The 13464-nt window shown below is 39.3% G+C and overlaps 1 protein-coding gene across 6 annotated transcripts in view; it reads right to left on the bottom strand.

The window, feature by feature from the left end:
• The window catches only part of LOC110502703 (glutamate--cysteine ligase catalytic subunit), a 33494-nt gene extending 26609 nt beyond the window's left edge, over positions 1 to 6885 (bottom strand). The window contains exons 1-2 of one of the 6 annotated variants that reach the window (XM_021580946.2): positions 6256 to 6377; positions 4508 to 4652 (exon numbers count right to left, since the gene is read on the bottom strand). Coding sequence is in view for 2 of the 6 variants with exons in the window: in XM_021580944.2 (XP_021436619.1) it covers positions 6256 to 6405 (150 nt within the window). In the remaining 4 variants the exon portion in view is untranslated. Of the gene's footprint in view, positions 1 to 4507; positions 4653 to 6255 lie in introns of all 6 variants that reach the window. The other 5 variants (XM_036960420.1, XM_021580944.2, XM_021580950.2 and 2 more) reach the window with 5 other exon arrangements.
• Between the last annotated feature and the right edge of the window lie 6579 nt (positions 6886 to 13464).

The raw sequence follows: 13464 nt of genomic DNA, 5'->3' as shown, positions 1-13464 counted from the left end.
TCCTGGAGAGAAGTGGCTTCTTTGCTGCCCTTCTTGATACCAGGCCATCCTCCAAAAGTCTTTGCCTCACTGTGCGTAGAGATGCACTCACACCTGCCTGCTGCCATTCCTGAGCAAGCTCTGTACTGGTGGTGTCCTGATCCCACAGCTGAATCAACTTTTTAGGAGACGGTCCTGGAACTTGCTGGACTTTCTTGAGCGCCGGAAACCTTCTTCACAACACTTAAACCACTCTCCTTGAAGTTCTTGACGATCCGATAAACGGTTGATTAAGGGGCAATCTTACTGGCAGCAATATCCTTGCCTGTGAAGCATTTTATGTGCAAAGCAATGATGACAGCACGTGTTCCCTTGCAGGTAACCATGGTTGACAGAGGAAGAACTGATTCCAAGCACCACCCTCTTTTTGAAGCTTCCAGTCTGTTATTCGAACTCAATCAGCATAGAGTGATCTCCAGCTTTGTCCTCGTCAACACTCACACCTGTGTTAACGAGAGAATCACTGACATGATGTGAGCTGGTCCTTTTGTGGCAGGGCTGAAATGCAGAGGAAATGTTTTCTGGGATTCAGTTCATTTGCATGGCAAAGAGGGACTTTGCAATTAATTGCAATTCATCTGATCACTCTTCATAACATTCTGGAGTATATGCAAATTACCATCATAAAAACTGAGGCAGCAGACTGTGAAAATGTATATGCGTCATTCCCAACTATTGGCCACGACTGTAAACATCATCCTTTCCAAATCATGTCAAAACAATTGAATTACCACATGTGGACTCCAATCAAATTGTAGAAACATCAAGGATGAGCAATGGAAACAGGATGCACCTGAGCTCAATTTCAAGTCATAGCAATGGGTCTGAATACTTATGTAAAAAAGGTTTTTATTTTTAATTTTTAATACGTTTGCAAAAATGTCAAAAAACCTGTTTGTTTTCGGGTGGTCATTATGGGCTATTGTGTGTAGATTGATGAGGGAAAACAATTTAATCTATTTTAGAATAAGGCTGTAACGTAACAAAATGTGGAAATGTCAGGGATTCTGAATATTTTCCATATGCAATAAGTTAATCAAAATAGTTTCAACTATTCTAGCAAATATTTATTTTAGCAACCCGTTACCAACTGACAGCTAAGTTATCTAGCTAGCTAAAGTTAGCATAGAAGGCAGGCTAACGTAACTTGCCAGTCCATTTTTGTTTTTTTACACCTTTATTTAATCTTTATTTAACTAGGCAAGTCAGTTAAGAACACATACTTATTTTTAATGACGGCCTAGGAACGGTGGGTTAACTGCCTCGTTCAGGGATTTTCACCTTGTCAGCTCGGGGGATTCCGATCTTGCAACCTTTCAGTAGTCCAACGCAATACCGACCTGCCTCTCTCTCGTTGCACTCCACAAGGAGACTGCTTGTTACGCAAATGCAGTAAGCCAAGGTAAGTTGCTAGCTAGCATTAAACTTCTTCTAAAAAACAATAAATCAAGCCTCCCGGGTGGCGCAGTGGTTAAGGGCTACTCCTGTGGGTTTGACCGGTAGGGAAATCCTTGTCTCATCGTGCACCAGCGACTCCTGCTACTAAACAATTGGATACCACGAAATTGGGGAGAAAAAGGTGTAAAAACAAAAACACAAAAAACAATCAATCATAATCACTAGTTAACTACACATGGTTGATGATATTACTAGATATTATCTATATGTGTTGCATATAATCTGACTGAGCATACAAGTATCTAAGTATCTGACTGAACGGTGGTAGGCAGAAGCAGGCGCGTAAACATTCATTCAAACAGCACTTTTGTGCGTTTTGCCAGCAGCTCTTCGTTGTGCGTCAAGCATTGCGCTGTTTATGACTTCAAACCTATCAACTCCCGAGATGAGGCTGGTGTGACCGAAGTGAAATGACTGGCTAGTTAGCGCGCGCTACTAGCATTTCAAACTTCACTCGCTCTGAGCCTTGGGGTGGTTGTTTCCCTTGCTCTGCATGGGTAACGCTTCTATGTGGTGGCTGTTGTCGTTGTGTTGCAGGTTCGAGCCCAGGGAGGAGCGAGGAGAGGGACGGAAGCTATACTGTTACACTGGCAATACTAAAGTGCCTATAAGAACATCCAATAGTCAAAGGTTATTGAAATACAAATGGTATAGAGGGAAATAGTCCTATAATAACTACAGCCTAAAACTTCTTACCTGGGAATATTGAAGACTCATGTTAAAAGGAACCACCAGCTTTCATATGTTCTCATGTTCTGAGCAAGGAACTGAAACGTTAGGTTTCTTACATAGCACATATTGCACTTTTACGTTCTTCTCCAACACTGTGTTTTTGCATTATTTAAACCAAATTGAACATGTTTCATTATCTACTTGAGGCTAAATTGATTTTCTTGATGTTTCATATTAAGTTAAAATAAGTGTTAATTCAGTATTGTTGTAATTGTCATTATCACAAATACATTATTATTATTTTATTTTTAAATCGGACGAATTATATCGGTATCAGTTTTTTTGGTCCTCCAATAAATCGGTATTGGTGTTGAAAAATCATAATCGGTCGACCTCTAAAAGAAATGTCTCAAAATAAAATCTCAATAGGTGCAAACCATGACAAATAAGCATATTAATTCAGTGAAACTTAGTTACCAAACCCTTTTTAGATGAAGATGTTCTAAATGTCTGTCCTATTGAGGGTTTCAGGTTCCCATGAAATGTAAACCATCAAAAACAGTTATGCATTGGTCAGCTGCTTTGAATGGGTTCAATGTTTATGGACAGAGTATAAACATCGAAGCATCCATTTGCAGGGGTGGAAGTAACGAATTAAAACTACTCACGTTCCTGAAAATTGAGTAGCTTTTCTGTGTACTTTGAGTATTTTTCAAAGGCTGTACTTTCACTTAAGTACATTTTCAAAACTATCCATTACAGAGTACAATCTGGAAAAATGATACACATCATGGCAAGCACATAAATGTTGCGCCTTTTGTAGCATCTAGAAATATTCACTTGTTTGTCAGTGACAAGTAACATGACCAGATGGACCAATACAATTCAATTCCACGCATCGCACAAAAACAGCCCAATCATAGCTGTGTATGCAAACTAAATGATGATCGGTAGCAGGATTTTCTGGCTGTAAAAAAAGGTAGCTACATGCCATGAAAAAAAAAAAAAAAGGTTTCCTAATCAACTTGAAAAATAAATAATAAGCTCTGCTTATCAAAGATGGTGGAGGTGGCTGGCTACAAAAATTCTGCATCAAACTTGAGGAAACATGTAATGGTACAAAAAGTAAATTTATAAATATATTTTATCACCATGAATGGTGTTTGTTGTGTAGGCTAACAAAGTGTTGCTATGAGCCATTTGCAATCAATCTGTAGCATAATGCTAACATTAGCTAGCTCATCCTGTTGCTAGCTAGTTAGAAGCTAACCCTGACCAACGTCTTTACACAGCTGAAGGAACTATAAGCTGTAGTGCGGGCTACAACCGCATTGACATTATAGTGGCTAGTAGCTAGCCATCCGCGTGGTGCGTCTCACAGGCAACCGTTGACAAGCGTGTCATTAATTTGATCTGCGAGGGCCAACAGCCATTCTCTGTGGTTGAAAAACCAGCTTTTAAAAAGTTGGTAACCACCCTGCATCCTCAATGCAAAGTCATCTTCAGACCTACTGTTCGTTCAAGAATACATGAATCTGCCAATCATACCTTGGCAGGGTAAATTATATTGACACCATCACCGATTGTTGGACAGCTCATCAAAGGAGTTACATCGTGGTCACATGTCACTGGACAGATGAAGAAACTCTGGTGAGACGTTCTGCTGCATTAGTTTGCAAGAGATTGAGAGGTTCCCACACATTTGATGTGCTTGCAGATGCCCTCGATGACATCCATTGTGCATACAGGATCAGGGGAAAAGTGATAAGATCCACAACAGACAGTGGATCAAACTTCATCAAAGCATTCAATGTTTTTGGTGAGCAGAGCCAGCAGACCGAGACTCAGATGCTGAAGAGCCAGCAGAGCAGGTTGAATAACAAGACTCATATTCCATCCTGGTTAATGGCCTAGAATATAAACTCCCTCAGCATCAACGTTGTGCATGTCACCTGCTGAACCTCATTGCTACAGATTCTGTGTTGGCAGAAACAAATAGTGATAGCTACAAAATGTTGTCCAGGTCATCTTTTGCCAAATGCCAAGCCATGTGGAATACAATGGGGCGGTCAACCTTAGCTGCTGAAGTTGTAGAGAATGAGTGCAAACTGCAGTTCATCCATCCAAATCAAACACGTTGAAACTCAACTTCCCTGGCTGTGGAGAGGATCACACATATAATTCAAGAGAAGGGGGAGGAGGATGCCAAAAGAAATGAGTGTGAAGAATTAAAAGTGAAAATGTGAGTAGCAATTATTTGAATCAATGTTATGTTTTCCTATTACAGTAATATTTATTGTCCATGAAATGTTAGAATTCTAAGAGGTACTACATTTACCTTAATCTTTCAGGCTGAGCCCAGCAGAAATGTCCTTCTTGAATGAGAACTTCAAAGTGATGAATCCTTTGGTCTCAGCTTTGAACATTCTACAGTCTGAGATCAACACGCACATATGTGGTGGCTGCTGCCAGTGATCTTCTTACTAAAAAAAAAACTTCAAAGGCTGGAAGCATCTTGCCAAATGTACCTACCACTTATCAGAGCCATTCAGAACAGTCTCCAAAAGCACTTTGGAGAAATGATGGAGGAGCCACAGCTTATTGCTGCTGCAATCCTTCTGCCAAAGTTCAAGACGTCTTGGACTGACAAAGCTGATGTCATCACAGCCAGTGTAATTTCTTTACTCCAAAAGGTTTTAACCTCATTGTCCATATGATGATATATTTTAGTCTGAGTCTTTTCTTTGTTTTTTTTGTTATGTTTTCTTTTTTTCCATTATTTACAGGTACTGGACAATAACTGTCCAGCACAACAGGTGCTGGACAATAACCTTTTCATATAACTATGTTTGGGCACAGCCAGACATGGACTCACCTCATTAGAGAATTTGTTGGGTCTGAATGTATTTGAACAACTCAAATCAATCTCAGTATCTCAGAATAACAAGGGCCGGAAGTCTGTGTTAGAGCTATTGCAATGCCAATAATATGATTGTGTTGCCAGCCACATACAGAGTATGTTGAAACACTGAATATGTGAATGTTGTGTTGTTTCCAATGTACAGGTTTGGCGTACCTGAAGAATCATCTTGACACAATCACACAGGACGAGACTGCTCATCTAAGGCAGCATTCATCTGATGAAGAGGATTTCTTCACTGACAACCAAACGGTCAGAAGGTACAGGGGAGCTGGATGGGTATCTTGCTAGTCCATTGGACGAAATGGATTTACTTCATTTGTTTCCGTACATAAAGAATTTGCCGCCTGTGAGCGTCTTTGTAGCTGTGCTGGACTACGCTTCACTGCGAAGTGAGCTAGGATAGACTCAGTTAACTTAGAAAATCAGCTCCTACTGAAACTGAATGGCAAATTCAGAGACAACTGGAGTGAGTTAAGTGTTCAATAGGCAGTTCCACAAAAAAATATGCCTTTTGAACATTTGTATATGTGAAGTTGAAGATTTAACATTAAAATCAGTTGTGCTGAATCTTATCTTGTTGGTTATTTTCTGGTGTTTTATGGAACATTTAGCTTGTCAAGCATTACATGTAAACAATATTACATATACAGCAGTATATAGAAACGTTTTTGTAAAAGTTCTTATAAAAGGAGAATAAAAATAACCATCAAATTTGAAAGAGCTAATTATTTTTGAACTTGGTAACTTTTACTCTGAGTACATTTTAAAAATGTGCTACTTTTTACTTTTAGTTGATTCCTTGTTTGTTTTTTTACACCAGTACTTTTACTTCTACTTGATTACAATTTAATTAAAGTAACAGTACTTACTGCTTGAGTAGGACTTTACAGTACTCTTTCCATCCCTGTCCATTTGTGTGATTAATGGAAACATTTGTATGATTATCATTTGTATGATCTACTGTACCTATGCCCAGATGTGACTGATATCAACATTAGTTACTGTAAATCGGTTACACGTTTCATCATCACAATCAAGTTGGCACGTTGTCAACATAGTTGCAACTTCATTGGTGATAGAGCACACTCACTGACTGACATTACTGAGATCACATGGAATGAAAAAAATACGTTTATGTAAAAGTTCGGCCATGGCAGCCTTACCTCATCGCCCCATAACAATACATCCTTCTGTCGTTCTTTCACCTTGTTATAGATGTTGAGAAACTGAACGATGCCATGCTTCCTGACATGGTCTGCATACTTTTTGGTTTCTTCCCAGTTGAGCGGTGACCCTTGTGACAGCAAACCCATAGCACAAGCGTTCGGCACCAACAGCGAGACTAACGCGTACAATTTTGTTAAGCTACCGTTAGCTATTAATTTTGCTCGTTAGCTAACGTTATTTAGCCGTTATTTAGCCAAGTTCAGCAATGTAACTAGCTAATTACTTTCAACAAAACAAAGCTCAAGCAAAATTAACACTGATGTAGTTATTTAAATTGTAACGCTGATACTAGCTAGACAAAAAGGGGGAGGCCTTTCACATATCTCTTGCTATCTAGAAAGCTAATACAATGTCCCACGCGCGGAATAGAAATGCCAAGGTTGTTACCCCATGCAATACCTATTTAATTCAGAATAGCAATTACACTTAAATATATTTCCCCGTGATTGAATCACTTCCTTATAACGTTAGTGAGAAACGGTAAATTCAATCCGCTAGCCAAGCATCCACTGTTTGAGTGTGCAAAATGTCCTAGTTCACAGACTTAACGTTGACTGACCACACGTGACCGTGTGGCGCGCGTCATGTTATGACTCAGCAATCTTTCCCTCCTCCCTCAAAACCTTCAATGAACATTATTCTTAATTTGGCATGCCAAAACCAGTCTACTAAGTATGTATACAAAATATATATATATATATTTTTTAAAGATTATTATTATTATACGTGTATGTGTATTTTTTTTCCATTGTATTGTAAAATAATTAATAAATAATCTTACAAAAAAAAACTATATATTTTTGTACACACACTTTAGTAGACTGGTTTTGGTAGGTCTACTATAACATAATGTTAATTTAAGGTTTTGAGGGAGGAGGGTAAGATTACTGAGTCATAACATGACCCACCCCCACACAGTCACTTGTTCAGTCACATCACTACCCCAGACCAGCTGCTCACACCCCAGCTCCAGCACCCACATCACTCTCTGCCACATGGCCTCAAACTGGACCATTTTGTTTATCTCCTTCACCCACACACTTTCAACATTTAGATAATAAGCATTTTACCTTTCCATTGAGTTAACGATGGAGGGCTGGTTGATTTCCAGTTTTTAAGTCTGTGTTGACGAGAAAAGTATCTTCCAACCCATTGGGTATCTCACTGCACCTTCATATGCCATATCTTTAAATATGCAGACAGACAGATTAAAAGTACATTTCCATTGTAATACTTCCAACAGCCAACTCTGCCCATAATTTTGGGACTTTATAGCATTCCCAGAAGCCATGGACTGTTGAGTCATTGTTAGTTTTACACTAAAGACATAACTCTGCTATTGTGCTGTAAAATTTGTGAATTTTGTCTCTTGTGTAATACATTCTATACATTAATTTATACTGGATTAAGCACACATTTTCGTTAACTGCAATTTAGTTAGTTACGTTCCAACATCCCCTCCATCTTGTGCCAATATCAGTTATTTTTAAGTCTTTGTTCCAAAAGTTTATGCTTTTTCTTAGGGAATGTCAGTTGGATCGGTCTCTCCAAGGTTTTGTATATCGTAGCAATCATATAAATATAATTTTCTGACACAAACAGGATTCCCTCAAGATTGTTCTTATGTCCAAAGATTTCAAATAGAAATGTCTGCATACAAAACTTTTAAGTTGCATGTATTTGAAAATATCTACATAGGTCAGTCCAACATTGCTTTTTAATTCTGTCATGGAAATACATGTATTTCCTATTACCAAGTAATTTACGGTTTCTATGACATTAGTTCTCCATGTGGACCAATTTATGGGTGAATTCGGAATAACTATGAAAGGATTGTTCCATAGAGTTGTGTTTTAGGGAGTGATATTTGTTCTTGTACAATACGTTTCATTTTCTTCCATATTGTTATAGTGTTCTTAACTATGATGTTGTTAATGTTCTTAGCTTTATCGTTTGAAAATAGACATGTGAAAAGATTCTGTGGATGACCATCCGTATCTTCAATATGTACCCATTGTTCCTCTTTAGTGCATTTTACTATACACTGGTTACAGTGTCGATTTTAGCATGTAAATCTTGGTGGGGCTAAAAAAACGTTGCTTTTTTGTTGCATGCCAACAAAGCCACTGCACTACACAACCCTAAACAATACATTAATTGCACTATAACAGTGACAAATGATGCCCACAAACTGTTACGCCCTACATAAAGCTGTCCCAACAGCAGTTTTCTTTTCAGCACCATGGAGTGAATCCGGAGCCTTGTCTGGCAGCAAAACAGTTAATTCAGACTCATTTACTGCCTTTAAAAAAACATAGCTGATATGGCTGACTTGCTTAAACAAATGTGGTTTCTGCTGACAATTGAATGTACAAACTATGGCATAAGGGAACGATGAGTGGATAAGAGACAATCCGTAATTTCGATTAAGACATTCATGAGCAATCTAGATGGGCGTAGTCAATGTAACTATTTGTTAAGAACTTTTGAAATGTACAGCGACAGAATTCAGAACATGGGCCGTTCTTACAGTATTCTCTCTGTAAACCAAATCAGAACCATGGATAAATAAAAGGGGCATATAAGCAGACAATGAAAGCTCTTACAATATTCGATGAGGACATTTCTCTAAAACAGGCTATAGGCCTGATGTGCACCACCAAGTCAGCACAGTAGGCTAAGTAATGAGGGGGAAAAGGACCAAATTATTACGGTGAGGCACATGGGCTGCTAACAGCTTACTACACAACATACCCTTAATATTACTTTCTTAGCTACAGTTTACATATCTCTCTGTCATATTACATAATTGATGCATACAATACATTTTTGGACTCACCTTATTGTGCTGTGCCCACTTGAACAGGAAGGTGGAGCGGCGGTCCTTCTTGTGGGTAAATTCTGTCATCAAAGTCATTGGTGGAGTAGAAGGCTGGTGGTCTTTATATGCCAGTAGGTAGACAGTGAGGCCATCCTACCTTCGCACCTCTCAAGGTATGTTCTCTTGATAAGTGTGTGAATTGGACAATTTTCCAGCCCTGTTACACCCTGATCTGTTTCACCAGTCCTTGTGATTGTCTCCACCCTCCTCCAGGTGTCGCCCATCTTCCTCATTATCCCCTGTGAATTTATACCCGTGTTCTCTGTTTGTCCATTGCCAGTTCGTCTTGTTTGTCAAGTCAACCAGCGTTTTTGTTCTCAGCGCCTGCTTTTCCCAGTCTCTCTTTTTCTTTTTCTTTTTCTAGCCCTCCTGGTTTTGACCCTTGCCTGTCCTGACTCTGAGCCTGCCTGCCTGACCACTCTGCCTGAGCCTGCCTGCCATCCTGTACCTTTGCCCCACCTTTGGATTGTTGACCTCTGCCTACCCTGAGACTGCCTGCCATCCAATACCATTGCCCCACCTCTGGTTTACTGACTCCTGAATGCCTTGACCTGTCTATTGCCTGCCCCTGTTGGAATATTAAACCATTGTCAATTCGACGTGTCTGCATCTGGGTCTTTCCTTGATTCCTGATAGGTCCTGCTAAGCATTTGAAATGTAACGAGTACTTTTGGGTGTCAGGGAAAATGCTTGGAGTAAAAAGTACATTATTTTCCTTAGAAATTTAGTGAAGTAAAAGTTGTCCAAAGTATAATTGTAAAGTACAGATAACCCTGAAACTACTTAAGTAGTACTGGACATTGGGCACAGATTTGTGCAGCGATTGTTACGTACATTTGGGTGCGTACCATTATCTTCCACAAGCACTTACCATTCCCCCATTGGACACATGACTCACACTGTGATTCATGCATCCAAATTAACCCAACAGTGGCGGTTAAATCAAAATAAACAAATCAGAATAACAAATACAATTAGAATTACAACCCTTGATAACTACATAAGGAAATAATTGTTTCCCATAAGGGAATTCAAGTAATAGTAAAATAGACTAGAGACAGGTTTCCCTCACACCACTCATGCACTTGTTGTGTGTGAGTAGCTCACCTGCCCCTCCCTTTGTGCTTTCTTCACAGTTCAGGGTCAGCGCTCTGTCTTTCTCCTTCTCGCCCATCCAATTCAGAATTAGAACTATTGATTCATTATAAATGGGAAAGAAAAAAGGCCAGGTATATAAACACAAATCTGGTGAGATTTGTATCAACAACAATACTCTTCATAATTATCAGCGTTTACATATTATATTTAAATTTTAACCAATGTCACTGATCTTTCTAGCGAGGGTGATCAGACCTCACCAGAAGTTTAGGACAGAGGTCATTCAACACCATTAAGTGAATCTGTTCTTAACCTTTTCTTTCGCTGTATGTCAAACATTCTCTACACCAGGGTAACATTGGGTTCTTCAGTACATTTCTTATCAGGAGAACTTACATGTGTTCAATCAAAATTCAGACAATAGACACTTCAGAAATTGACATTTGTGTGCCGTTTAAGGTGCATCCTTTTTAACCCGTGAAGAACCTACTAAAGCCAAATAGAAAAACCACACACAATAAATCAGACAGTAATAACACCACTACACATATTCATAACATGTGGGCTGTGTGTGTATACTGTTGTGTGGTTAAACGTAGGGCAAAAACAAACAAATTGCCAGGCCTACTTAATTTGGGAGCTCCCTTGATTAACAGCCAGATCCAGGTACCTTTATACTTTATAGTACTGCAGAATTTCACTAATTGCTCTCCCAAGACAGCAGCCTCAGGAAGCATTTCAAAGGAAGAGATTCAGAATCATTGTTAAACTCATCAGAATACTTAGTAGAGGACATTCCATCAGTCCTGGAAGAGAAAATAAACAGTTAGTTTTCATTATACTACATTTTAATCAATCCTAAAAATTCACTATTTTATTTAAGTTCTAAAAATGTCCTATTTGGTACTACTACGCCTATGTACCTCACTCTCTTTTTTAATCAAGCTTACTGCATTTTGGGCAGGAAGCCTCAATAAAACCATGTGTATACATAATCATACTGAAGACAGATGATTCAGGGTCCAATTAAGCAAAATAGACACTAAAGTAAACAATCCCAGAGCTCCTTTCACTTGCGATATTATCATCTAGACCTGTTATATTGACATACGGCTTGCATTCTGTACTAATCAAAATATGAAACCTGTCGTTTAACAAATCTGCTAGGGCCTGCAAAAAGTTGCTGCTGGCTTATCAGGGGGCCATTCCGGAGTTCTTGAAAAATATGTCTCTCATTCTGCTCGAGAAACCATGGGCATCTTCACCATCAGTCATAACACAGGATGTAATTTTGGTCCAATCTACTCGAGTAGGGTAATAGTAACACTACTGCTGTTACGGCTTCTATTTCCCCTGGCAGGTTCTGTGGGGGTCTCCCAATCAGCGTCCCTAGCCAATTGGGTGCAGCAACTGCATCCTAATCAATTCTGGACTAGATGTACAACATCTCCAGTTGTGCAGGAATAAACGTTTACAATGTTTGTACTTCGATGAGCTGGAGGAGGAGGTGGAGGAAAATCTGAAGGACATTTCAATTTTATGTGCTCCAGTGGAAGATACAAAACCACTGGAGTTGGGGGTTGAGGCTGTGTACGGGGAGCTAAGGGAGGGGTCAGTTTATCTGCACCTTGTGGATTTTTCCTAGCTTGATTTAATTCTTGATGAAGGCTCTGATTAACATGGCGCTGATATTTGTCGTCGGAGGCGATTTTAAAATTAACTGGATCAGCACCTTCAACTGTACACTTAGAGGGTTTACCACCCATGATTTCTAATTGATTTCTTAGTCCTCTATTATTACACAAAATCTCTGGTAACCCATTATACACACATGCAACTTGATAACCCTCTCATGTGTGCAAACCAATTATATATATTATGATACTTCTCTACAATCCCATTATACACACATACGACATGATAACCCTGTCATGTGTGCAAACCGATTACTTATATTATAATACTTCTTTGGTAACCTATTATGCACACAAAGGACTTGATAACCCTCTGATTATATATATAATTGTAGGCTATTGAATTCCTACTTGCAGGCTATCCAAATCCTGCTGTAGGCTATCCCATTCTTATTTGCAGGCAATCCAATTTCTTCTAATATACCGTTCTAATAGTATATTTCACGTGTCTGTAGGTAATCCAATCCCTACTATTGGAGACACATAATGTAAATCAGTTTCCTTAGATTTACTCTCTGCATCTATTTCCTTAGATCCTCTGAACCGATTTCCTTAGATTCTAGATGAATCTAGATGAATTATTATAGTTCAATAGTTCTGCCAAATTTAACCCCAACATTTAATGGATGAGGAGGACAAGAAATCCCTTATCATTAACGCTCGACTGGAAAACAGTCCCTCACTGAGATTTTTGAATGTCTCTTCTTAGTTGTGACCGGAGGGATGCCTGGGTCAAAGACAAGTGAAACGGGTCAAGAAGTCAGATTGCTCTCATCCAGGTCACGCCACCAAATCTTGTGGAAAACTGTATCCAAAAACTCTAGGCAGAGACTATTGAAGGGATAATAGTGAATATTTAATAGCTTTAGCTTGAAGAGTAAGTAGTTCTCTGTCCCTTATAAAGTGGGAGGTAATAATACAATCATATTGTTACACAACAGTTATTTTATACAAGCAACAGTTCCAGAACACAGAACAGAGTATAAACCTTGAGAAGTTACAACAGCTCACCCCAATTCTGCTACCACAATGCTACTTATCCCTGGAGCTGGCCCTGCACACGTCTGGAAGTCACTTTGGACAAGCATCTCTTTTATCTCAAGAGTTTTCTGAACTATTAACCTCTGTATGCCCCACCTTCTCCAACATTTTAATTTTGGGAGACTTTACCATCCATGTTGACTCACCCAAGCATGGCTGCTGACTTTCTTAACTTTCTGGACTGTCTCTATACCTTGTGCAATATGTAAATGTTCCCACCCACAACCGTGGACAGACCGACTATATTATCCCTGGAGATGTCCCTGCCTTGATCTTGGATGTCCTGACCTGGAGCTAGGCATCTCTGACCACAAGGCCGTGACACTGTCTCTGACGGATGCAACTCTTCTCCACTGCCCAAAAAGGACCATTAAATTCTGTAACCGGAGAAAACTTAACCCATCCCAGAAACACATCCAGCCCACCTTTGA

This window comes from Oncorhynchus mykiss, chromosome 23 (assembly GCF_013265735.2).
Source record: "Oncorhynchus mykiss isolate Arlee chromosome 23, USDA_OmykA_1.1, whole genome shotgun sequence".
In the NCBI taxonomy this organism is placed as follows: Eukaryota; Metazoa; Chordata; class Actinopteri; order Salmoniformes; family Salmonidae; genus Oncorhynchus; species Oncorhynchus mykiss.
This window is presented reverse-complemented; position numbering and strand designations above follow the sequence as displayed.